This window comes from Blennius ocellaris, assembly GCF_963422515.1.
Source record: "Blennius ocellaris genome assembly, chromosome: 9".
Lineage (NCBI taxonomy): Eukaryota > Metazoa > Chordata > Actinopteri > Blenniiformes > Blenniidae > Blennius > Blennius ocellaris.
In genome coordinates, this window is record NC_137658.1 from 24,298,639 (window position 1) to 24,326,453 (window position 27,815).

General features: G+C 40.3%; 2 protein-coding genes across 2 annotated transcripts; both read left to right on the forward strand.

Moving 5' to 3' along the window:
* Positions 1-165: 165 nt before the first annotated feature.
* Positions 166-9,278, forward strand: sfxn5b (sideroflexin 5b; the record flags this gene model as incomplete). Its single annotated transcript, XM_080502520.1, has 14 exons — positions 166-222; positions 3,112-3,180; positions 4,143-4,220; positions 4,378-4,404; positions 4,492-4,546; positions 4,654-4,679; positions 4,823-4,876; positions 5,110-5,166; positions 5,388-5,453; positions 5,678-5,768; positions 6,604-6,719; positions 6,956-7,041; positions 8,836-8,953; positions 9,201-9,278. 14 exons carry the CDS (start codon positions 166-168, stop codon positions 9,276-9,278), a joined length of 978 nt encoding a protein of 325 aa, XP_080358646.1.
* A 3,144-nt stretch (positions 9,279-12,422) lies between these two features.
* On the forward strand, positions 12,423-23,065 carry smyd5 (SMYD family member 5). The gene is made up of 13 exons (XM_080502528.1): positions 12,423-12,546; positions 13,899-14,007; positions 15,578-15,717; positions 17,421-17,542; positions 18,086-18,155; positions 19,665-19,769; positions 19,993-20,055; positions 20,862-20,932; positions 21,047-21,153; positions 21,393-21,449; positions 21,547-21,641; positions 22,095-22,165; positions 22,614-23,065. Exons 1-13 carry the CDS (start codon positions 12,454-12,456, stop codon positions 22,762-22,764), a joined length of 1,254 nt encoding a protein of 417 aa, XP_080358654.1. The 5' UTR covers positions 12,423-12,453; the 3' UTR covers positions 22,765-23,065.
* The last annotated feature ends 4,750 nt before the right edge of the window (positions 23,066-27,815 follow it).

Sequence of the window (27,815 nt, forward strand, 5' to 3'; positions counted from 1 at the left end):
CACGCGCTTCAACTTTGCCAGCATCCAGGCAGAGCGGAGGACTACTAGTCCCGGCAGACGTCGCGGCTCCGCTCCGCTCCACGAGTAACTCGCTGAATGTAGTTCGCTGCACTTGGAGATCCCTTCATGATTCCACTTCATTAATAAATAAATAGTTTGGGTGTCATGGCGGAATCTGCGGCGTGTCCCGCGTTCCAGCTCGGGAGAGCCCGGTACGACCAGGTAAGTGCTCTTCATCACGCAGTGATTTTGTTTTCAGCAGGTTGGGAAAACAGCCCCCCCATCCTCCTCTTCCTCCTCTTCCTCCTCACCTCCTCCTCCTCCTCACCTCCTCCCCCGCCCTGCAGCCGGATGATGATACTTTGTAGCCAAAGTTGTCTTTCATGTGCGATCTCGGTCTGCGTTTCCCCCAAACAAAACGCCTCCCAGCTGACAATGAACTTCAGCGCGCGATCGGATCACTTCTGACTTTGATTGCAGTTTCAGTGTCGCGGATCTTTGTTTGTCTCGTCGTTGCTGCTTCACATCTCCGCTGACAGACAGGTTCCACCGCTCGCATGCTGCTGCTGCTGCCTGGAAGATTATATCACAGTTTGGATCTGCAGCCAAGACATCTTGATCTTTACGCGTCCATTTAAATCAGCCAGCGCGTGTTTCAATCACTGCCTCTCACTGTAACACCTTCAAAGTTTGATTGTTCTCCTGCACACGGACTGTTTCCTTACCTTCTCTCTGAAGCTCATCGTCAAATTGTTCGTCCACAAAATAATTTGCATTGTTCAGCCTTGCAGGAAGACGATGTGACCTTCAACATTGATGGTACATTGATAAGAGCAGCTCCCGCACAGTTCATTCCAAACAGCCATTGTTTGACTGGTACATAGAGGCAGAGCAGAATGCGCGTTGTTACTAAACTTCTTGACCTGCTGTCATCAGAAGTGCAATATGAAATAATCTGCTCAAAAAAAGTGCAGAATGTATTAAAAATGTACAAAGCAATCAAATATTGTAATTAGTAAATACACACAAATAAGTTGTGATCCATTTTTAACTATAAGCGCCTTTCAGGACATCCAAGGCGACTGTACATAATGAAATAAAGATGTTAAAAAGACACAGTGTAGGAACTATTTCTAATTATTTTTGGCAGATTATTTATTTTTTAATATATATAAAAAAATGTCTTTGTTGTATAATTTGGACACATGGTGGCGGTAGTTGGGCACAGGCTGTATATGTGAGAGGGCATTGGGCACAGGAAGAGGGGTGCACAGCCAGGGGAGCGCAAACTATTGTTACTTTATTGAAATGACAGTTCTCCAGTGTTGCAGTGTTCGGTTAATGTCGTCACTGCACAGGTGGAGTCGGAGTGAATCGATCAACAACAAAAATGTACAAACAAGAAACAGAAAGAAAACAGTTACAGGAATTGCAACATTTCCAAAACACCTCGCTTGTATGAAGGAATGCAAAATTGCCACAGCAAGACATGTTGGACGCAACTAATGCGCTGATGCATAAAAAGTCCAGAGTCAGGCTGGAAAATTGTCTGACGATACACATAAGTTGAAATATTTCCGTAAGTAGAAGAAGACAGGAAGGCTTTGCTAAATTTGCTACAAAAGGACACAAATCTGCCTCAAGACAACAAAACAACAACATGACCTTCACATACAGGGGACTTCTTCTTGTTGCTTCATGGCAGACGGCACTCTATACAGGTGACCGAGATGTTTTTACCTATTTGTGTGCTTTCTAATAATAAATCTGTTCATTTTGACCCCGCATTTTTCCACCCGCTACCTGCAGGTCATGATAATGGGAGATACGTCGGGCTCTTTGAGCCAAAGCAGTTAAAACCAGGCCAGTCCTTGAATCAGCATGAATCTCCTTTGGGTTTGCGTTGTGTGTGCTCTCTGCCGCGCTCCAGCTCTGCCAGCCTTGTGTACTCTCCGGGGAGCTGAGACTCATGCATAATTAAAGGCGGGCTCCTCTCCTCACATGGATCTTCTCTCTACCCCCCAGTCTTACAAAACAGCACTGCAGCAGCACATATGGCCTGTCAGAGGAGGAGACGCGTGGTGACGGACAGGCTTCGCCCGCCGCCGTCTTCCTGGGAACTGACTGTTTGTTTCTCCTCGTTTCAATTAGATGTCAGGGGGATGATTAAGATGGAGACCGGGCGCCTCCACTGCAGTTTTCTGCCTTTCATAACTGATAGATGTCTCCGAGGGAATGTGATTGGAGCTGCTATGTTGTCGCCCATCTGGGTTGCCAAACAGACTCTTGGCATGGAGTGCTGCTGGGTCTTTTGAGACCGTTGGCTCTCACACGGAGCTGTTGGCATGCTGATGAAGAGGACCTAATAAACTGGGTGCCGACCAGCAGCTGAAAGCCCCATTTGTGCTGGTGAATGTGAACTTACTCAGATTAGCGGTGCAGTTTCTTACACTTGAATCTTGAAACCCAGTTTTTTTTCATTATATTAAAGTGATACACTGTGCACTTAGGAGAACATAGGTTTATATATATATATATATATATATATATATATATATATATATATATATATATATATATATATATATATATATATATATATATATAAAACTCTCACGTGGTTTTAATGTGTCTTTGTCACACAAAATAAACCAATGAAACACTAAGACAAATTAAAGGTAAACTTCATATAAAAACAAGCCTATAAAAGTAGGTTTTCAGAAGATAAACGAGGTCACTGATTCTGTGGACGTGATCTCTTTGGGCAGGTCGTTCCGAAGCCGAGGGGCCCGGGGGAATTCACCAATTATATTAATTAGTGATTAATACAATGGCTCTAAACCTGTGTGTGTGTGTGTGTGTGTGTGTCATCCTCATGACTGTACTGTTGAATGTTACAAGATGACATCTGGGCTTCTCTTCATGTTTAATAAGTGGCTTCACAATCAGTTCAACCTGAGGGACTGATTGAAGACACAGGAACTAAGAGGATAAATTACAGTAAATGAATGAATATGTGACCCGTGTGACACACTTGCAGGGTTGATGACGGTCCGCCGCTGTTATTAAACATCCACTTGAATTAGGAATTAACTCTGTTCTGACTTCCAGGGTTCGTTTCTTGGTCGACTGAGACACTTCGTGGACATCATCGATCCCAGCACCTTGTTCGTGTCCGAGGTAGAACATTAATTAACATGTCCGGGTGATGAAAGCCTTCATCGATAAGATGCTATATCATACAATTAAATAATAATTAAGAATACGTTATCTAACAATATGAGCATTTGATCATAAATAATTATCAAATGCTTATATTGTTAAATAAAATAACATACGTTTTTAATGTTAAATAATTAGCCAATTATTTGAAAGTATTTTCAGTTTGCGGGTGGGAGAATTTTAACTTCCTCCTGATACTTTTGTTTAATTTCTTTCTCATTGTTGTGTGTTTCTATCTTGAAAATAAATAAGTCAACAATCATTCATTCATTCACTCACTCACTCAGTCAGTCAGTTATGAGATGACGGTGTTTGGTTAACTTTAATCAACTTTAATCGGTTTACACTACAACCAGTTGCTGCAGGTTCACGCAAATAAATTTGTGCAAATGAGGGAAAACAAGACAAATGGGATTATTGAAGATGACATGTCAGGCTCTTAAAACTTAGTCCATGTTTCAAATGGGCATAGTTGAAGTGGTAATGGGTTTTTTGTTTTTTGGTTAATAAAGTAAGACTTAGTTGCTTGTTTTGAACTGTTACTGGCAAATGGAAAAATAAATTTCCCCAAAAGTCTAATATTATTAAAAGGGTCCTTGTAATGTAGAAACTGAACATTTTCAAGTATTTAAACATTTGTATTATAATCATGTCCTCCAAATTAATTAATATTTTTGTGACTTTTATGCTGAAAGAATTCAAACAAAATATAACAAAATCTAAATATTTAATCTTCTGGTCAATACAACTAAAGTACTGTCTGAGAAATAAAAAAATTTTTTCAAAAGAATTTATGTGAAAAACACATTTTCTACCCTGTGTGTACATGTATTAAAGAAGTGTTTCTGTAATAATGTTGAGGAATTCCACATTTCTAAAACTGAATATTAAATATCTAAAATGTGTTCCTGTCTTTGCAGCAACGTCTGAAAGCGTCCATGCAGCTGCTTGAGGACTACAAACATGGCTCCCTTCCACCTGAAGTGTCGGACTGTCAGGTGAGGCTGACTGACGTCACTGTGACCCACAACCGGGTCCAGTGCAGCTCCTGTCAGTCTGGATGGCTCATGACTGACACTTTTCCAGTGGCGTAAACACAGATGTGTCAACACAATGATCAATTCAATTTCTTTTTTTTTTCTTTGGGCGGTTCAGCTGTGGGAAGCCCAGAAGATCAAGCAGGTAAGTGGTTGGTCGTTCATGAACTGCTTCTCCATGCATCCGAGTGTCTGGGCGGCATGAGGACGTGTTCACGCTCTCTGCACGCAGGCCATCATTCATCCCGACACAGGAGAGAAGATCTTCATGCCTTTTCGAATGTCAGGTATGACTTCAGATGAAGATCTTTGCTGAATTTGGCCGAGTCGGTCCATTTCTGCCACTTTTTTTTTTTTTTTTTGTTACTCTGAAACTCATGTTTTCACTGTGCAGGTTATGTACCATTCGGAACACCAATTGTAAGTCCGACATGAAGCCATACGTTTCACATTTCACTGGACTTTACTCGATTGTTACCCATTGTCATTGTTTGGGGCAGATGAAATGAGCCTTTGAGCTTATTTTGTCCCAAAATAAGCTCCTATTCCCTGGTTTCATCTAGGTCATTGGCCTCCTCCTCCCAAACCAGACTGTGGTGTCCACCATTATCTGGCAGGTACTGTGAGGAAACATCATTCATCCACTTCAACCGAGCCTCACCACCTGGAGGGACATCTGTCTATCTATCTATCTATCTATCTATCTATCTATCTATCTATCTATCTATCTATCTATCTATCTATCTATCTATCTATCTATCTATCTATCTATCTATCTATCTATCTATCTATCTATCTATGTATCTATCTACTCATGGAATTAACTTGTATTCTTCCCTGATTTCTGCAGTGGTTGAACCAGAGCCACAATGCTTGTGTGAACTATGCCAACCGGAACGCAACCAAGGTACAAAAAAAACCTGTCAATCATTGATTTAAATATTAAAAAACAAGATTCTACGATTGGAACATGTGCAGTGTATACCACTTTGATGATTTTTGATCCTCACAACAGAAGCTAGTGTTAAAGTTGATTTAACATTCACTCCTTCACGACATTAAATACGAGCATGCAGGGATCAGTTGTGCGTGAAGGTGTGACATGCTGCTTCTGTCGACTCCCTGAAGCCGACGCCGACGTCCAAGTTTCTCCAGGGTTACGTGGGAGCTGTGACGAGCGCCGTGTCGATCGCAGTGAGTGCTCCTTCACTACGATCAGAAGTCCTCATCACGAGCCTGAAACATGGTTTTACAAACACGGTGCAGCTGCTGCCAACATGTCAGAGCACTGTTTCTTTAACTCGCCAGCAAAAGTGTTCTTCGGCGTTTCAATCCGGTTGCTACATTTTCATGTAACTTTTCGATGTGCTTGTGGTTTCTTTCTTTCTTTCTCTCTTTTTTTTTTTTTGCCTTTGTAGGTGGGACTGAATGTGTTGATTCAGAAGGCCAACAAGTTGAGCCCTGCCACCAGAATGATAATCCAGAGATTGGTTCCCTTCCCGGCTGTGGGTGGGTTTCTGAAGGACCCTGTGTGTCTGGAGCGGGTTTGGTCACCGTGTGGCCCTCTGCTGGCTGGAGTCACTTTGACATCAGCATTTATTTACACATCTTAGAGAGGCTGAAAGTTTTCAGCAAGCTGCTGTTATAATGTTAAGTACATTTTTTTTAAAGTAACAAATACGATCCTTTTCAAAATCTTTGTCCTTCGGTGTTGTCGATATTTATGATCAGTCATTATATGGTCATGTGTTTTCTTTATGCTAAAGAGACTTTAGCCTTCCTGTGTACAGTTAAATCCTCTTTAAGTAGCATCACATTAAAAGTGTGGAGCACACATCCCAAAAAAGTAAATAGTTACAGCATCCAAGATACAAATCTAAATAATGAGAGGATGAAGGACTTCAATTACTGCATGTTTGATACTGCTTTGACTTTTGTAAAGGTCCAAGTTCCAATAACCTGTTCAACAGTATAAAGGCCACACATCTTCTTCAACTCTGCCTGAACCAAACTAAAAACCCTCGTGCGCAAAGGAGAGATCATGCAGATGCGGCACAGAAAACTGCTGTTAGTGATGTATGGTGACCTTCAGCAAGCGTTTGTGTTGGATTGTCTGTTGTGCTCTAACATAACAGTAGAGCATGAGCAACTGCAACTACCAGTGGTTTTCTGATATTTAATGGACATTTGATAAACCCTGCACAAGTATCTGTGATTTCAGAGCTGGATTGGTCTCTTATGTATGTAAACAATTGTTTTCTAATACCTCATGTTCACTTAAAGGATTTCAACTTTTGATATCTGAGTTTGTGACTTGTTTGTCGTCGTCTCTCTGCTGTGTCAGCGAGTGCAAACATCTGTAACGTGGGCCTGATGAGACACAACGAGCTGTCTGAAGGGATCGATGTGCTGGACAACAACGGAAACGTGGTGGGATCTTCAAAAATCGCTGCACGACATGTGAGCGTGTCTTTTTTTCTTTTTTCCTACACGCTCAGCACACTTGTGACTTGTTTTGACAGTCCCAGCTTTATTTATTTCTCGATTTGCTAATGTGACTGACGGTGGCTGATTGTGGGACACGTATCATCCGCCGGACAGGCACTGTCACTCAGCTGGGTTCATACAAAGACATTTTATTTCCAAGTCATTGCAATATTTCAAATGGAGCGCGTGCACATTGCTTTGTCCCCCAGGCGATCATGGAGACCGCCTTCACACGTGTGGTCCTCCCGATGCCCATCTTTGTCCTGCCCCCGATCGTCATGTCCTACCTGGAGAGGTTGGTGTCGGGATGTTCTTCCTTCCTGTAAATTAATGAAGGTTATTTTAACATGTTTTTTCTCTAAGAGCGGAGTTACTTGGTATTAAAAATGTCAATTTTATTCAGAGTTCAGAACTAAAAACTCTGCATTTTTTTCCTCCCTTTTAGCACTTTTACCAACAATAACAGCTCGTTCAATAAAATTGAGATGATGTCATGACTCATTGTTGTTTATATAGATATTTGCATTAAATTTTAATACATTCTTCGATCAGTTAGTGGCACTGTAAACCTGAACAAGTTCACAGAACTCCAAACTTTTTGTGTAATCGATTACACAAGAATATTGCAGTGATATTGTTAAGTGTTTTTAAGTTAATATAAAATAAATTCTTTAAATATTATCTTTATAATTGTTTACTACACAAGCATTGTGATGTATAAAGAAACCCTCTTTGTTGCAGCATAACAGGAAGAATGAAAACCCTAGTAACTACACTTATAATCAACTTCATCCTGCTTTTCCAGATGCATCTCAAAATTATTAAAAAGTTAATTGTTTTGCGAGTTAGTCCAATATTCATAACCTATAAATTGAAAAGTTTCACATTTTAATCAAGGTGATTGAAAAAAAATAATGTTTGAGCTTCTGACATATTCAAATATTTAGATTTTCAGTCTATTAAAGTAAATTTATAAATAAAACGGAATGTAAACGTTCTAGTTTGTGTGTAATAAATGACCTTTACATTATCATAATTTCGTCAACCAAATGTATGTTGGTTTTTTAAAATTGATTTTAATTGCAGAGTTCAGTTAAATCAAAACTAACTTGTAACAAGAATCTGTTATTTGTGATTCTTGTTTAAAATGTATTGAGCTGTCTGATTAAGGGGTTTAAATTTATATGCTTGCAAGAACTGTTTAAACATTTATTAATCGAAAAACATCTTTAACCCTAACCCTAACGCCACAAACTCGTCACCTAATTATTCGGCTGCTCGCTTTTATACTGGTTCCCTCAGGAAGTCACTGGCTAAAGACTTAACATGATGCACACAAGTGTAAATACATTTAGAATGATTCAATTTATAGAGAAAATGTTGCTTGATTCAAAATAACATCTTCAATCCCTGCAGATGGTTGATTGTGAATATGATGCATAAATGCCAAATCATGAGCTTGTTTATCTGGTTGAAGATGAACTTTCTTGTCTTTCAGTTCCTAACAACACTACATGTTCATGTTTTTCTGTCGTCTTTAATCATCTGACAGCACGATGTGACGTTACCTGGCTAAAACTGCATTTAATGTACAAGATCCCATATTCTACTGTTTCACTTATTTCATAAACTCCCTTACAACCGTTATTCTTCACTGTCGTTGCTGCTCTCTGTCTTCATGAGGCTTCTGATCTGCCAGAGTCGGATCTAAAAATACTCAGCAAATATCAGAGATGCACACGGAGCCAAAGTCAACATATGTTCTGCCCTGAAGTGCTTTCTTTGTTCTCGCTCATTTATTACTAGGCCAGGACAGCGAGAGCAGAAGCAAACTTATCGAATAGGAATGATGAACAACGAGATAAAACCTGAATCTTCATCTCAACCAGTAAACAGACTGAGACATTTTCCCACCCGGTAATTGTGTGGAAATGTTCCTCCAATCTGCACATGATGTTTTTGTTTTTTTTGTTGGGTTTTTTTTCTCCTCCACATCCAAAAATAACTCCTGGCTTTGCAGTAGTCATCGGGGGATCGATGCACATTGCAGCCTCACATCTCCTTCCGTCTCTGTCTGGACTTGTCACAGGCTGCGCTTCCTGCAGAGCCACCGCAGACTGCTGCTGCCCATCCACAGCCTGGTGTGCCTGGTGACCTTCGGCCTCTCGCTGCCCGTGGCCATCAGCCTGTTCCCGCAGATGTCCCAGGTATCATGGCTGCTGCAGCTACCCAGGCCAGGCTCTGGGAGCAGCTGTGAATGCATTCAAATTACATACACTCCACTTTGCATGCACATGCGACCCCCCCCCCACCCCCCCACCCCCCCACCCCCTCCACACACACACACACACACACACACACACACACACTGAATTACAAACCTCAAAGGGTTTTCAAGGCTAAAACACAGGGCTTGAATCATGCCTGCTCCTGTTTCCTCTTCTCCGCTGGCAGATCGAGGTGTCTCGCCTTGAGCCCGAGATCGCCATGGCAACAGATTGCAAGGTGGTGACCTACAACAAGGGTTTATGATGGATGGCGCGTTGCAGAGCGGCGGAGAGGACGGGAGCAAGGCCGCGCAGTGACGAGCCGTCATGGAGGAGCAGCCTGGCCACTCTCTCGTCGTCTCTGTACTAACCCAGCAACTCTTAACCTGTTTTCTACTGTTCTCAAGGTACCAGCCATCACCCACCTTCTTTTTTCCTTTCCCTAAGAAATAATGACTGTAAAATTACTTTTATGGTATTAATGCAATATTTATTATATAAAAATACTTACATGAAGGTTTGACTAACTTAGTCCTGGTGGCTGATGTACACTTGAACCTGTTTTGTTTTTTTAAAAATGAGAAATGTTTATAGAATCAGTTTGAATTAGCAATATGTCATGATTTGGTTCATGTGAACATAACACTGGTGTATCACTACCTTTTATTGTGGAGCTGCTCGGTCATCGAGCGCGCTTGGAGAAATGCAGTATAAACCCAACTGTTACATCTCCTATTCCTCTCTACTGCCTTTGAGAGAAACGTGTCCATATCTTGTGTAGTGAAAGGCTCCACTGTTTCTCATCTGCTGGTGTGCAGAGAGGGGTTATTTTTTATTTTTTTCACTTTTAACAAAACAGCTGCAAGTGAGCCATAACAGACGACGGACAAACAGGAAGAGAGGTCATTGCAGGTCTGTAGAGCTGAAGGGGGGCTGCAGAGATTAGAAGACGTCCACCGTCCATCTCCTATAGCCTCTAAATGTTGAACCACGTCTGCACAGTTTGTCCTGTACCGAGAGGACTGCATGCCTCATGACTGCATCCCAGAGTTGCATCCATTTATCAGAAGAAATTAAATTATCATCAAATGTGTTTAATCTTCTGATGCTGCAAGTTCTATGTTTCTGTTAGGAGACATGAGTTTTCTCCTCTCTGCAGCGTGGGGTCCCGGGAGTCCATTCTACTGGTTTAGATCAAACACATCTCAGTTCAAACAGCACAATTTCACCTTGCGGTCCAGTTTTGGCCCACGAGCCAGTGTTTGACACCCCTGGTTTAGACACAGGATGGATTTCTGGTATTAAATTCTAACATCTTTTGATCAGAGTAATTTATTTCAATCAATTTCCTCCAAAATTCACAGCTTTGATCATTTTTTCATCATCACTCATAAGAAAAAAATTACCCTTTGCATATATAACGTCAACCTTAAGAGTATGCTTCCCTGCAGGTGAACCTCATTGTTTTTCAACAAGTGAAATATTCCAACGCAAAGTTGGAAAGATCTTGTATGTCAGGGATTTTTTTCCATCCTGCTCGTTTGAGTTGTTGAATTTTTCCACAAACAATCACAGAACTCTGCAGCTCTTTCTCGGGTTGAACGAAAGGCCCGTTTTAAAGCCTGATCAACGCTGAATTAAAACATGTTCAACCCTTTACCGGACAATTCACAGCTGACAAACCAACTTGTTTGCTTGTGCAGAACAGAGAGAAAAGAAACGGATGAGGATTTGACCAAACTTAGTAACGTCGACTGATGTGCATGCCGACAGGGTTTATACTCCATACTGTACTGTCTCCACACTTTACATGTGAAGACGCTGCTCCAGGTGTTCAGCCCTTTCTTTTTACATTCGATATCGCTGATATTGTAGCCCTCCTAATGTGAAGTAAACTGATCAAAGTGACCCAACGTGTCATTTGGCATATTGCTCCTCTTTAATTGTCAATCCACTGCTGTACTTTTTATGGATTAATACACACACACACACACACACACACACACACACACACACACACACACACACACACACACACACACACACACACACACACACACAGTATATAACACTACTGATTCTGTGTCTAATTATTTGTATATTTTTACTGCTACTACAAGTTTATTAAATGTTGGATACAGTTACATTATACAGAAATATAATAAATACTCTTTGACTATCTGCAGTTTGTGTGTTTTTTGCTTCACTTGCTTAATGGTGCACGAAGACATTTCATGTATCCTGCTGTGGGTTTTTTTTTATTTCTATTTTTCAAACCATTTAAAGGCTTATTTATATCATAATAAGATTAATAGCTAATATAAAGCAAACACTTTTTGTGTATATTTTTCATTAAAAAACAAAATGTGTCCAAATTTAACCATGGACTTTGTTTTGAAAGGATTATACAGACACCTAATTATCACTTTACTTAAAGACAAAATATGGCAGCTAATTAAAAAAATACACCCTCCTCCACAAAATAGCTGTGAGTCCTGCTTTTAGCAGAAAATAATAAAAGGCGTCTAAAACATGGCAGCATTTTTTTTTTTTACTTAATCACAACCACCAATTAAAAACCATACAGCAAAACACATTTTTAAAAACGTTACAAGTGGGTGGACTAACAAACTGTGGAAAAGAGGCACAGACAAGCAGCGCCACATTGCACACAAGATCTGGACAAATAAGAATATTAAAGAGAAAGGGAATTTCAAAGCATACCTGTGGAAAGTCACATTTTTCATAGAGCAAACTGTACACAAACAATGCTTAAACTATGAACTCCTTTTGGTAAACGACTCTAAACAGGAATGAATGAAATTGGTCACGACAACAATTTACTATTATTAGTAGAAGAAAGAGTAGTAGTAGTAGTAGCAGCAATAGTAATATCAACCATATATTTCCAATGGTCGAGGGTTCATTATGGCTTAAATGGTACTTTATTTCATTTTATAACACTTCCACTGATCAAATCATATATATTCTCGCCGCTGCAGAGCAAAAGTTATTTGTGGAGGCACGGCAAGACAAGGAAAGGGAAATTAATTTATATAGCACCACTGAGGTACAAGGCAATTCATAGTACTTTGCACAGAAATAAAAGACATACATTAAAGCATGCAATGACAAATATCTGGCAGTCAAGATTATGAAATACATTACGACAAAGATAGATTAAAGAACACTATAAAAAGGTGAATAAATAAAGTAAAAGCTTTATAAAAATGTAATAAAATAAGTAGCAATAATGCCGCTTGTTGGAGCTGCTGTTCAGCGTTAGACCACTAGAGGACGCTGCACTTATTGCTGAAGCTGCTGATCCCCGTGTGGCCTCAGATGGGTGTGCAGTTCCAACGCCAGGCCACCAGGGGGCGCTGCAGCTCTCCCGTGGCCTTTGCAGGGTCAGGGGCGAAAAGTGAAAGGTGATCGCAGACATGGCGGCTCCCCTGGATGACATGTTTTCCCTCTGCGTGGACTCCGCTAAAGTTGCCAGCTGTGTGGAAGTGAGATTTATCGACAATGTGAAGGTGAGAGAGGTTAAGTTTGCGGCCGGGAGCGCGTCGAAGCAGATTTGTGGCTAAATGAAGGAGTTTTCCGGCGGCGCGGTGGTTGTTGGTCTCATATGGTCTCATGTTGGCTTCCAGCTGATCCCCGTACTGTTTCAGCCGTGGAGCTAATAAATCCACCAAACCTCAAAGTTTATGATCTCTACGAGTATATTCAACTACGGCGAAATATCAGACCTCTGAAAAACTGTTTAGCCTACAAATATGACCTGAAACGGCCACAGTTCAGTTGACAAACGTTGTTTATCTGAAACACGTGTATGGAAGCTACATTTTAGCCTTTAAACCAACACGAACTAAAGTCAACAATGAGCTGTTGAAAATAACTCTGATTCAGCCGACAGACGGTTTGAGTTGGTGGTTGTAATAATCAAAGTACACGATGTACGATTGCCTGATTTCTTAATATGAAAATGGCTTTTCCAATGAAGTTTAGCACTTTGTTTACATGTTCATTAAAATATCCACTTCCTTATTCACTGTTTTCTGAAAGTAGGTTTTAAAGTCTATGTCTGCAGTCTAAATAAAGCTTGTCAGCGTGGGTACATCCAGTGAGGAACCAGATCCTGCTGACGAGAGACAAATCAAAACAAAGTAAACAAACCAGACTGGATGTGCGCTGCACACATCTGGGATTTAATCCCCCTGAATCAAACAGAACAACTCAGATATCCTCAATTCTAATTTACAGGCAGAGATTATATATATATATATATATATATATATATGTTGTTGCATCCTTCTTCACACTCATTTCATCTGATTGATGCTGATACTGATTGTTTTTTAAAGGAAAGTGTTTTAACACAAAGGAAGGGTGGGCTTGCAGATGCGAACCATTTACATACTATTTTGACCTGTACTGAGGTGACACCAGTTTGGATAAACATTTTAACAATATCATATAAACTATTTAAGGATATGAAACATATGTACAGCTGAGAGAGAAGATGTATACTTCCAAAACAATGCAAATGCCTCAAGACAAGAACAGTGGCTGGATATTGTGCCAGAGATGGTTTTGTTGGAGAAAATTATTTTTATTTGTAAATAATGCATTATATATTATAGGAGTGATAGTCAATAGTGCGTTGTCAAGTCATTTTATTGGTAGTTTATTTTGAACATTTCTTTCAAATTGCACTCAAAAATAGTTGATTCACAGTTGTTCCCATCCTGTTCAATTTCAGATCGTTTTCATCAGGTCTCTTTTAACGGGCGCTTTTAAGTCACAGAAGTATTTGAAGCTTCTTTCTTTCCAACAATGCTACTGTGATTGTGCGCCACTGTGACATATGTTATTCATGTTTCAGGGTAAAGGTCTCTTCGCCAAAAGAAGCATCAAGAAGGGAGAAACTATTTTTGTAGAGCGTCCGCTTGTCGCTGCCCAGTTCTTGTGGAATTCTTTGTATAAATATAAAGGTGAGAGAAAGAAAAATCTTTTTTTTTTTTTAAATATGTGAAATCCTTGAAATGTTGAAAGTACTTCAGAAATGAAAAGAATACAAAATGAGAAGCGAGTTCATTTGTATTGCTCTTGACAAAATGAACCAAAACACTGCCAGACAGAGAAGTCTCAGAGTTACAATCATTATTGTTATGAGAATAAATTACAAAGATCAAACTCCAGAAGATTAAGGTTTTAATTGTTGCTGTACATCAACAGCCACTGAAAGTTCTAACCTTGTCTGCACGTACACAAAGCCACTTCGAGTAATTAGTGCCTCATTCTTGAACCCTCAATTGAATTTTATTTCTATGGTACCAAATACAACACCGTCGTCTTTCAGCTCCTTCAAAGAGAAAAGCCAACAATTCCACGTGAGGAAGCACAGGCAACGATGGAAAGATTAAAAACTCATTTTCAACCAGAGGAAACCTGCAGAAGCAGGTTCTGCAGTGGAGACGTGAGGTTCTGGTTGGTGTTAGAGGATAGAAAGAGCCATGAAGTGACAAACATTGAAATAATCCATGTGATGAGTGCTCAGAAGGTCTCCTTTAAGTATTCTGTCATATATTCCATTAAGAAAATATGTCAGATTTCAGGGGGCTTTTCCACTAGAAAGAACCAGGGCCAGACGTGGAACCAGTTCTGTGTGTTTCCACTGCCTACCAGAGGCTAAATGGGTGCTCAGGCCGCAGGCTGAGGTCTGCATGCGGCTGCGTTGTGCCTTGATGAAGAGATACATTTGGTTCATCAGCAACTAAAAACAAACTACATACGACTGTAAATTAAAGATGGATTTTTTTAACCATAAAATGAGCCTTTTAATGGCTTCATGTGAAAGAGAACTTTAATCTGCGTGTGTTTACGTAGGTTTCTATTATAAACGGCTGAAGAGCTGCATTCTATCATTCTACACCTTCATTCCTCCTGATGTTGACACATTTGATTCAGACACGTCCAGAAATAAAGTGAAAGGAGCAGAAATTCACTACGTAATGCCCTCATGTTGAAAAATAAACCCCAAGCTTATTCATACTTTATTATTATTATTTTCTCTGGCCACTCCTCCAGACTAAAACAAGACCGACATGAACAAACACCAACAGAGCGACGAGGAGACTCAATGTTTTCTGTCTGTTTGGTCTACATGTGAGGTTCAGGACAGACTAGATGCAGCGACCTGGACCAACCCATGAGTACAGTCCGTCTCCTGGTTCTTCTGTGATCCCTCCATTGGTGAAATCAGTGACGTACAACATTTTGGAGTGACGCAATGACATGGCTCTACTTGGCTCCATTAACAATGGAAAAACAACTGGTTCTTTGGCGGTGCTCATTTAAGAACTGGTCCTGAACCAGCTCCTGGTTCTTTGTGGTGGAAAAGCCCTCCCAGTGTTCAGGTTGAGGTTAGGACGTTAAATGATGTTTCATTAATATTGAAAGACGTCCAGAAGCACACCGGGTCATCACTGAATAATCGCTGCTCCTTGGGAGAGTGACTCTGGACTCGGTGATGTTGATTTGCTTTTCCTGCTCCACGTCCAGCCTGCGAGTTCTGCTTGCGAGCGCTGGAGACCGCAGAAGAAAATGCGAGGAGGCTCAGCGGCATGGCCGGACTGAGCCTCCCTCATCCCGAGCTGTGCAGCGTTCGACCTGAGCTGCACCAGGCCTGCCCTCAGTGCCAGGTACGTCTGACAAGTCCTGTCACCACTCATAGTTCCTCTTCAAATACATCTTTCTTCTTTTACTTATAAGCTCCAAGTGGCGACTGTGGCTAAACTATGACTCTGATCGACAAAGCGAGCAACAAGAACCTGCCGAACAGGACGATGACACATGGGGGGGAAATTCCTTAAAACATCACCTTTTTTACGTGAGAGAACAATGCTGTCATATTTTTGTTCCTGCGATTTCAGGCGTCATTTATCATTGAGTCAGATGGAGCGTCAAACTGCGCCTCCTAGTGTCTAAATTTTACGTCTGACTGCTTCCGAACCCACGCAGACTGAACGACGACACATTTTCCTCTCAAGAAATGATCATTTTATGAAGATATTTGTCTGAAAGCTGTGGATTCTGAGGACTTGTTTCCAAAATGCATAGATAAACTCCGTCCTCTCACACTGATGACATCACCAGCTGCATCATCAGTGTTGCATCATCCACACCCAGGATTACGTAATACCAAACTGACCACTTGACCTGCATTTACTGACCTTTCAAATAAAAGCCCCAAACTCCTTTAAAATAAAAGTCCTTGTTCATCAAAAAATTATAATGTTGACTTCAAAATAGATATTTAGTGTTTAGCTAGGTGTAGGGGTGATCTGGTTTTCAAAAATAAAAGCCCCAAAGTTCTTCAAAATAAAAGTCCTTTTTTATCGAAAATTACAATTTGGACTTCTAACTGGATATCAAGTGTTTAGCTAGGCTCGGGGTGAGTTGGTATTCAAAATAAAAGTCCTTTGACACCAAAATGACGACTTAAAAATGACATCAAAACCCTCAAAAATGTATATTTCGGGTTTAGTACGATTATAGTATACTTTCAAAATAAAAGCTGCTCCCATTTTTCAAAATAAGTCTTTTTGTTGCTGTTAAATCCTTCAAAATGTAAATTGTATCAATATTTAAATGTACCAGAGGCCATGGTTGGGCCCGACGGGCCAGAGTGCCACGTCAGGATCAGGGCTGCTTGTGGCTTTAACTGTTTTGTTATTACTATACAATCATAAAATAAAGTAAATATAAATGAAAAGTGAATATATATAGCCACCTCCCACAAACACATGGAATTAAATGGTACATTGTGGACGACTAAATACTACATTTTAATCTGATAAATTGTAGAACCAGCTGATATTGAACGAATAAAACACCAAATATGTTATGATGATTGAAAATCACTTATCTGAACCAATATAAAGATGTATACAAAATATATACATTTGTATATTGATTATTTATTGTATTTATGACACTTATTTGGTTTGTGTACACTTTTGTATGATAGGGTTTTTAAGTTGTTGTGTCTATTCTTACATAACTACTCAGTGTGGGCTGTTTTGAAATTGCCCCTTGAGGATGAATAAAGAATTTTGAATTGAATACATAGATCTATATCAAATAAATACTACCCCCCTCCAAAAAAAAATCTGCAAATTACACATAATTTCATGGTTGCTTGAGTCTCTTGTCTCACACTGCAAATCATCAGGTCATCTTTTTAGAAAAATCTGATATGTTCCCAAAGTTATTGATTTCCATAAATGCTTTGTGATTGTGCTCTAGTAATGTGTGTAATGTAATGTTTCCAAAAAGCTACCAAAACGTCTTCCACTCACCTGAGTTGTGCGTTAATGAGACGTCACTGTGTGTGACTGTGCAGGTGATGTACTGCAGCAGCGAGTGTCGCCAAGCAGCAGCCGAGCAGTACCACCGGGCTCTGTGTTTGGGAGCGTCTCAGGAAGACCCAGACCACCCCGTCAACAAGCTCAAGGACGCGTGGAGGTAAGAAACCGCACTATGTACATGGGTTATATACTTTTCTGCTCTGCCTCAGACGCTCCTGCAGGTTGGCACAGGGTCCTCAAAACTTCGTGGTCAAAATGAAATGTAAAAACTGTCATGTTTGCTTATTTTGATATAAATACAAGGAATAGTTGTGGAAGAACTATTGATTGATGCCTCTTTGTTTATCTACAGTCGGGCATAAATGGAGCTTTTAGTCTTTTCAGCTTCTTCAGTTCGTTCTAAAATGGAGGCCGACAGTTGTCATGACTTTAATTCGTCTTTATTCCGTTGACACTGCAGTAAGTTACTCAAATCTGTGTTTTAATAAAGTCGATGTTAGTTTTAAGCTTCCCTTGCTTGTTCGGTTTGGATCACGTTTTCTTCACGCAGGGAGAAATATATATCATGACTAGTTCTCAAACTCACCAGAAGGTGAAGGTGCCATTTATTTCACTCCTAATGCAACACAACAATTTGTGTCTAAAATCTAGACTTCTGTTCCAGAAATAGTCTGACCTCCTCCGTCCTCCTTCGTTTCAGGAGTATGCATTATCCTCCAGAGACCTCCAGCATCATGCTAATGGCTCGAATGGTAGCTGTCGTCAAACAGGCAAGTGTCTGATTTAAAAAAAACTTTTTTTTTTCTTAAATCATTTATCGTCCAGCTTTTTTTGCAGTGAGGAAAATATTTCACTGTCCACTTTTGAATAAAGCCAACAAATATCGCAAACACCTCGCTATAAAGGGACAATGCACGCTGCATGTAATTGAATGAGCAGTTGTACTTTATGGTGTTAAACGTAGCTTGAAATGAACTGTTTCTGTTCGATATGCTGGTAATTAAACAAATTGCTCATTCCATTTGACATTTCCTGCTTGACGAGACAAATAGTTGCAGTTTCGTCTCTGTACTGCCATGAATAATGTGTTCATGTGTACTAATGGAAAACTTTAAGCCTTCCTATTGTCTCCATCGTGAAAGTCATTCAAATATAATAATTCAAATGTTTGAATAATTTACAAGGTCACATTAGTGTATCTGTTGGGAGAAATGACTGTGTTGTATGTGGTGCTTTATATATAAAGTTGAATTGAATAACTTTAGGTTAAGACTGTACAAATGGCTGGAAAAAAATTACTTTCCAGTTGTAATGAAATGTTTCACGATGCTCCTGTATACACTAGATCAAAGTGTTTATATATGTATATATAATCAATATATATTCTGTTTACATCTCTTTTTTCACTTATCTGCAGGAAAACACATTTCTTGTAGGCAATTAATCTGACTTTTTGAGTGTTTGACATGTTCAGAATCAGAATCAGCTTTATTGGCCAAGTATGTTAAACACACAAGGAATTTATCTTGGCTAGACTGTGCTTTCTTTCTACAAATGTCAACACTAAATAATAACAAACAAAAAATATAAACAAGTAGTTCAAACTATTATAATATAATAGTGCACTGGCGAATAGTGCAAAAGTATGACGAAGTAAATGTAGTTAAACATTCAGTATTTACATTAAAGAATGGCCATAGATGATCATTTAAATTAAACAATATACGTTTATGTACATTCACAGTGACAGTTGTTCCAGGTTGTTCCGCAGCAGCAGGTCTGACACTCTGGGACTGAGTAGTGTTCATCAGAGAGACAACTTGGTGGAGGGTAGCTTTGGCGTGCAGTGATCTGTAGCGGCAGTGGGATGGGAGGAGCTTGAGCAGTTAGTGTCCGGGGAGTGAGGGGTCTGCAGTGATGCCACCTGCCCGGTTCCTGACCCTGGACCAGTAGAAGTCCTGGACGAGGGGAAGCAAGACACCGGTGATCTTTTCTGCAGTCCCGATTGTCCGTTGTCGTCTGTCTGTCCAGTTTTGCTGCAGATCTGGACACTAAAACTAGAATACGGACCGTGAGCACCATGTCGTTGTGCTGAGAGGTCTTTAGCTGAGAAGCTTTGCTTTAGCTCGTGTTCACATTCTTTTAAATAATACTGTTGGTAGGAGTCATTTTCTCTAAATCACACCTCTCTGCTTTGTTGAAATTGATCATTGTGGTCCTGACGAGGCAGTGACAGACATGCAGCGTTCTCACTCTGATGTGTGGTCGTTGCTCTGCAGGCCAAAGACAAAGCGCACTGGCAGAAGCTGTTCTCTCACTTCTGCAGCCGCACCGCCAACGAGGAGGAGGAGATCGCCCATAAGCTCCTGGGAGAGCAGTTCAGAGTGAGCTACCTTCATGTTATTTCTACTCGACGTGCGCAAAAGCGGTGGAGGTGCAGAATGCACAAGGTCGTTTGCTTCAAAGACGAGATCCCGCTCTTCTTTACAACTCCATCAGCAAGTCAGTGGGGGACTTTCAATCCCCCCCTGTGGCCACTTGTGCTTCTGATGTATGTTTTCTCTTACCTGAAGTGAATTATTTATTTATTTGTCTTTCTGTTTTCAGGGCCAGTTGGCGTTGTTACACAGCCTTTTCACAGCAGCTCTTTATGACGACCACCTCAGTCGGGTGAGTGAGTCTCAAGCTCCTGCTTCCTGTAATTCACATTCAAAAACACGCAGCTTATTGCAGAGTCTCAGAGGTGAACTGACAGTTTTGATTTTATTTGGCCTTCTCTGCTTTTGAAAAGTTGCCTTATCCATTAAATCACCTTTTGTGTAAATGTCAGCGCTCCTGAAATGTTAGTTGTGTCACGCTGACGATGTTTGTCTGCAAGAATTGTTTGCCAACGAAAAAAACAATTCAATTCAAGGCTGCCTGGTGCAAAATAGTTCACTCAAATGAGTCATTTTTATATTTCAACAACTACGAAATGGCGAAAAAATCCTCTCACAACATCCCAACGCCATATATTGATTGTGGGCTATTGGTTGGATAAATTAGTTTAGAGTTGTTTCTGTTATTATGTAATATTGCTCACACATGCAGCTATAGATCTATAGATCTATAGATCTGTAGCATCGCTAATTATTATAATTGATCATTTCCTTGCCCTCTTGTGTCTCTTGTTCTTTCTCTTCTGCCCTCAGTTTATTTGTCATTCTATTTCTTTGCCTACCATCTATATCAGACATATCAGCATGCAGGCATGCATAGTCAGTAGTTAGTTTCTCTGAACTGACACTTTACACAAATCATAAAGATATAATTAACTTGGTTCTGATTTAGTTCTCAAGCGTTCAGCTCCACTGTGTTGACTCGCTTTAAAAACCGCAGATTTTAATAATTGCTGAAATTCTCTTTTGATCAAATAGAGTTGAAATCAAGTGAAGGTCTTTCCACCTGGATAAATAAAGGCTTTACTGTCTCCGCAGTGGTTTGTTCCTCAAGGTTTCCGCTCTCTCTTCGCTTTGGTTGGGACCAATGGGCAAGGCATCGGCACCAGGTAAAGCTGCTGCTGTTTTCCAGACCTCAACCATTTCCAGATATCGATCCTTCTCGAGATTGGCAAGACTCAAATGTCTGTTTGTTTCTTTCCCTTCACCTTCTGCCTGTTCAGCTCTTTGAGTCGATGGGTTCACGCCTGTGATGCACTTGAGCTTCCCGTCCAGCAGAGGGAGCATTTGGACTCTTTTATCGATCAGCTGTACAAGGACATAGAAAAAGGTCATAGTTTTATCTTGGTGTTGCAGGGATTTGTGGATCTCTTTTTTTTTTGGGGGGGGGGGGCAGTAAACTATTTTGCTCTCCTCTGAGCAGATTTGCACCGGTCGTGTTGTTTTGAGTGAATGTTAATTATTTTCTGCATTGCAATTTCCTCCCATGACTCTGCTCTGATTATGTAATCAGTGTGATGATCCAAACAAATGTCACAAATGTGCATAACTATTGTCTTTCCCTCGCAGAAACCGGAGACTTTTTGAACTGTGAGGGATCCGGACTCTTCTTGCTTCAAAGCTCCTGTAAGTACCGATGTGGCTTCAAGTCAAAAAGGCTTTTACTTTGCTGAAGCGGCCTTCCGGTGACCCGTGGTGGTTTATCTTTGACGCCCCTCCGCAGGTAACCACAGCTGTATGCCCAATGCGGAGGCTTCATTCCCCGACAACAATTTCCTGCTTCACCTCAGTGCCCTCAGTGACATCAGCCCAGGAGAGGTCAGTGGATGCGTCTGTGTTCGCAGTGATAAATTTTGGCCCGGGATAGACGGGGCCGAACATCTCTCTCTGGCTTTGCCTTCTCCCTTGTCAGGTGGTATTAGAAGGCTGAGACTTTCAGGATTGGAGTGGGTTTGTCAAGCTGTCACAAAGATTGAGAAGCCTTACATCTGCACAGCACAGTAATGTCAAAGCAGCCGCAGCAAAGCAAAAGCTCTGGATGCCGGCAAACAAACAAAACAACAACAACAAAAAAGAAGCTTTGTGCAAGCGAAGAAATGGAAGGACTGAGCAACTTCCTAGATAATTGAACAAAGACATGTGGCTGATGATAAAAGTCTTCTGAGGAAAAGCTCATAGTGTTTGTAGGAATAAACTAACTGTGATGTTATTGAATTTTGTGTTTGTCGCCACTTGTGTGTTTTGTTTTGTTTTTTTGTTGTCAATTTTCAGGAGATCTGCATCAGTTATTTGGACTGTTGTCAACGCGACAGAAGCCGACATAGCAGACATAAAATCCTGAGGTAAACATCTGTAATCCCTTGTATAATTCTCATGGGCGGGGGTATATTGTTATGAAATCCATCTGGATCAATAAAACAGCCTTCCAGGCAGTAATGGGCGGTCATGAAGCAGAGAGGCTTCAGGGTCTGATGGTTGCTCTTGTGTTCTCATGCCTTTGATTGAAATGATTTCTATTTCTCTGAGTTTCAACCCCTCAACTCCTGAAGGGAGTTTAACAAATCTGAGAGAGCATCCAGGTACTAATTGACAATTATCAGGCTCCAGAAGGTGGCGTCTCACTAAAGACTTGCAGCCCCCCCCCACCCCCCAATCACACCTGCCTACTGAAGGAATTACTTGGTGCACAAGTATTAATTACACTGTTAAGCAGTTGCTGAGAAGCTGCGGGTTTTCTTCATATCATTAAAGGTGCAGCGACATAACCGCAGTGCTTCTGTTGTTTCCCAGGGAGAACTACCTGTTTGTGTGCTCGTGTCCAAAGTGTGCCTCCCAGATGGATGAGCTGGATGTGACATCCGAGGAGGAAGACGAAGACGAAGGCGAAGCAGAAGGTGAAACGGAGGGGGATGAACTGGAGGATGAGATGACAGATGTCTGATGAAAGACTGTGGCCATATTGTTCCCATTCGCCGCCACGACGCGAAGCGACCACGGAGCTCAGAAGAATTAAAAAAAGAAAAGAAAAAACCGACAACAAAATAAAACAGCCCAGACTTTGGTCTACATTTCAGCGGATGATGTCCAAATGTGTGACATATTGGCAACAGTTCACTTCTTCTCTGTTGTAAGGAGGCCGATCCACTGCTGGTTAAGGCGGTTGTGTGTCTGCTCTACTTGTGCACTCTGACGCTGTGAAATAAAACAAAGACAATTATCTGGGTGCTGAATTCTCTGCAGATTTGGAGCGAAGGACTATTGGTCTTTTAGATTGGCTTTTTTTTTTTTTTTTCTTTTTTTTTTTGCAGTTAACACACAATGGCCAATACACATCTCAGTGACATGAAGTGTGGTTTTAATTTAAGCTCGTCACTCCTTAAACACCTTGAAATTGATTTCAAAAATAAATTTCAAGCCCAATCTCACCCAAAGTCCACTCTTTAGCCTGGTTCTTTGTGTGAAAGATAATTTTCCCTTCAAGACGAAGCCGACGGCAGCAGCCTTCAATTCCATTTGGTTCAGCACAGACGTGTTACTGGTTCCATCAGGTGTTCCATCCATTTACATCTGCCGTGTCACAGCTGTCGAGGTTTGGCAGGTGTGCTTCTCGTAATCATAACTCCTGGAGTGTGTATGATATCAAGTAAAGTCAGAAACTACCAGACGGATAAACGGAGCTCTGCATCCTGAAGGTCATTTCATGAGGAACTCGCTTCAGGACCGTCCAATCACAGAGACTTTAAGACAGTCCAGTTATTAATAAAGGGGTTACTATACAAGGCTTTTCACCTTCACGTTCCCAGAAAGGTTCTTTGCGGTGTAAACCGGTTCTGTAGGGTAAACTACACTTAAGACTGCAGTCGAAATGAAATGAAAGCACAGAAACGTAAAATCACTTGTATTGTCCAAGAAAAGTATTCCCCCTTCTGCATAGTTCTAATTGTATTGTATACCCATGAATACACTATTGGATCACTTCTTTTTTTTTTATTGTTGCCAATATCATGTAAAGAGGATGGCAGCATGAAAAGTCTTGAAAACGTGCCATAATAACCTTTTACTTTCAGGTTTTTCTTTGTTGTGCCCCGGACTATACGTGATGAGAATGTTGAGAATGGTGATGGAAAATTCCGGCAATCTCAGCATAAAATCAATGTTTTCTTTGGAATTTGTAGCATTTGCTACAAATTCGGTTGGAGCCTCTTGTGGGCCGGTTTTGGCCCTCGGACCTTATGTTTGACACCCATGTTCTAAACTATAGTAGTGGTCTAATTGGCTGCTTCCTTTATTCTTTAATTTAGCTGGAGCCACCGGAAAATGTTCCAACTTGCTCCATAGTCTTTGCTTTAGTGATTTGAACTAAACCTGCTTCATCGTAATGTACAAGCAACTTGGGCAGGAGGAGAAAGACTGACCACTTGTGAACTAATGTAAAGCCTCAAGGTAATTTGTCTGTATTCAAAGAGGAAAATCTAAATATATTAAAACTGCAGAAAAGCCTCATGGTTTTAAGGACGGAAGGGAAGTTGTCAAGGATGTGTTTACATTTTCAATTACATGGAGTTTAAAATGTCACCTTGTACTCCTGTATTCAGTTTGTTTTTCCTCCTTCCCACATAACTAGCAGAAGGTTGCTGTTTAAGTGAAGGATGAACATTTGATACATGATTATTCTCACTTAAAACCTGTTGAGTACTTTGATTGTGCTCCGTCTGTGTTTCCATACCTGATTGATTGTTAGAACATCCACTGCAGTGTAGAAAAACATGTCTTTATGTCTCGTGTACTTGGCTGTGTGGCCTTGTACTTTCAAAGTACATTTGTCGAGGTAAATGACTAGTTTACTCACACCGGCAGTGAAATGCCAGGATTATCACGTCTTTTTTTTTCTCTATTGCAAAAGATATATAGGAAAGTGTCCAAGTAGTTACAGCTCACAATTTCAAACTAAAGTGATGAAGGATTTAACTTTCATTTCAAATTATTTGTTTCCAGTTCTTGTGGGAAATTGACACATTTCAAGTGGAATTTGGTCCAAACTATTCACCATGAAGAAATGACATTCACGTTGTTTGTCCAGTTGCTCGTTGGCAATTAAACATGGTGTTTTACGTCATGTGTATTACAGTTGTTGTGCTGCTGCAGTCAATCATCATGTTGTAAGTTGTGGCTGGCAAACCAAATTAATGGTTTAAATTACAGGAATGAAATGATAATTTATTGACTTTAAGATGAAACGGGAACGTTTAGCAGCAATAGTGCCATAAAAATAAGGGTTGAACGCTTATTGCACCTCAAGGATTAAATACAATGTGTCTGTCGAGATAATGTTTTTTAATGTCTGTTGATATTTTGAAGTGGGCTTCCTGTTGCATCATGTGGGAACACCCCGAGCCTGAGTTAACATGTTATATTAAAGATGGACCTACAGTCCCCAACGGCATCTCAAAAGAGGAGTTTTCTTGGTCTGTTAGCGTGACATTATCGGTCCACATTCTCCGTCGACCTGCTGCTTTGCAGCCGCCCTGTTGAGTCGAGCTGTGCAGGAAGCGTTGCTGCAATGTGAGATTGGATGAGTAATTCAAGTCACTGCTAATATTTGAAATTGTAATTAGCTGTGAAGTATAGCAGCAAAAACAAAACATTACTTCTTCTCTTGTTCAGGCAGCTCTGCTCATATTGAGATCTTTTTTTTTAATTCTTTGTCAAGAAAGTAAATCGATTAAGCAAAGATTAACTGGTTCTCAGGAGGGTTTTGTTGGTTCCCCCCCCCCCCCCCCCCCCCACCCCCCTCTATAGTTTCTTACATGACTATGCACATTATACTGAAGAGCCACACTATTTGTATTCCAGTGTAATTACAGGCTTGTCATACAGGAGGCATCCAGCCAGTGAAATATAGTGGGGGTTTTCATAGCATGATCTATGGGGTTAACTTAAACCTTACTTAATGTATTACGGAGACCTTGAGTGGAAAATTGCTTTGTCAGTAACTGTTTGCCCTCTGTTGAAAACTGTATTTCAAACCGCAGTTCCACATCAGTGCAATTGCTGCTGCCGCCCGACACGAATCAATATTATAACAATGACTGTAATCACAAATCCCAATATTTTCACTTACTCAACAAAGATTGGAAATATTGAATGACTAGTCTCGCTTCTCTCGGTTGGCATTTACCGCGCTGCTGTGGTTGTGTAAGTCACATGTAAAATTTAAATGTTTTAACAGCCGCAAACAGAGCCGAGGACTTGTCATTTTTACTACACTGGCATAAACCATTGAAATTGGATGTCTGTTGAGTCATTTATCTGGTTTACACACCTCCTGTCTTTGCTACACAAGATGGTACTGCTAAAATATTTGTTTAGTCCTTGCATAGCAACTAGAAATCCTCAGTCAGGTTGTCTTTCTGGAGAGGGAAAATTCTGTAATTGTTTTTGTTTTGTTGTTTTTTTTTGGTGGATCCTTCTTTCCACAGAGCCTCTTGCTTCAGCCACATCAGCAGCTCATCTTACAGGTCCTATTTCATACCAATAAATCTCAAACCTTCAGATTTTCCAAGTCTTTCTTTGTGTCCTCTCATTTAAAAAGTGAAAGCTATTAATCCACTCAAAAAGAATCGACCGTGGAATACCTCATTTAGTTTTATTAGCTGTTGTATCGAGCCTCAGTTTTGCTAAAAAAATCTTTTATTTTCTAAAACTCATTTTTCAACTCATAATTACCAACTGCTAAACTGCTCACTCAAACTTTAAGGTCAGTTATTAACACAACTCCCACCTCAACTCCTAAACGAACCAAATCTGCCTTCAAAACTCACCTCAATGTCATTATATTTAACAACCGTTGATTATTGGTGAGATCAGTTTAAAAAATAAAAAAAACAAATTTGGAGCATTGAACAACTTCTGTACATTAACATTGTTCATATATTTTAATTTACTGAGGAAGAAACTGCAATTTAGTAAAAACAAATAAGGTGATGAATTCTATGTATTATTTACATAGATCCACAATCGACCATTTTATTTTGACTCAGCTCTGCTGAAATGAAAGTGGTTTACAGTTAAACCACTCATACGCTGAATTGGGATACAGCTCATTATAATGCACATTTCAGACTGTATTAACAGACAATGCAGAGCATGGCAGATGACAAAGTACTGACAAAAATGTCAAATGTCCATCACTCAATATATCAAACTTAGAATTATGGAATTGTAAATAATTGTAAGAGGTGACATTCATTCTTGACATGCCCTTCCGATCTGGTTTCTCAATATTTTGGATTATTGCACATGGCGAAAAAGCCTAAACCTCTGGAGAATAACTTATGGGGAGCTCATGCTAACGAGAGGCCCTGGGTTCAAACCAGGTTCTTCTTGCTGCACTTCTCACTACACCACTGCAGCTTGGCTAAATGAGCTTCTCTCACTGAGGAAGCAGATTTGTCGTATGATTTGACATTAATGTGGCAGCTTTTCCAGAAATGAGTTACAGAAATACACTATGTTTGCAATGTGGCTTTTCAAAATCGGCCCATAGGCCCTTCAGCTCACCCGAGCTTTGTCTCACACGAGACGTTAAAAGCTTTCTTTGGTAAGCATTTGTTCTTAATTGTAACAAATCAGTAAAGCTTATTATATGGTTTGATTTGTTTTAAACACACCACAATAAATTCAGTTCTAAAAATGTGTATCAGTACATTTATTGATAATTTTACCCATCACTTATTTCTTTTAATTGGATTTCCTTTCAAAAAGATTAACTGCAAAGAATAGTGTTGCTGAAAAGGCCGTGTGCTTCAACACTTTCATATCGCCCAATGTTTTAACATTTTGAAGAAAGTACGGAAAATTCTGGAAAGTAATTTGATCAATGAGCATCAATGTAGGTGGTCAGGTTATTGGAAGGTGAGCATCATTAGCTACAGGAGGAAAACCAGTCAGTGAAAGGCCTATATTCACCCCTCGTGTCCAACACTCCTCCAT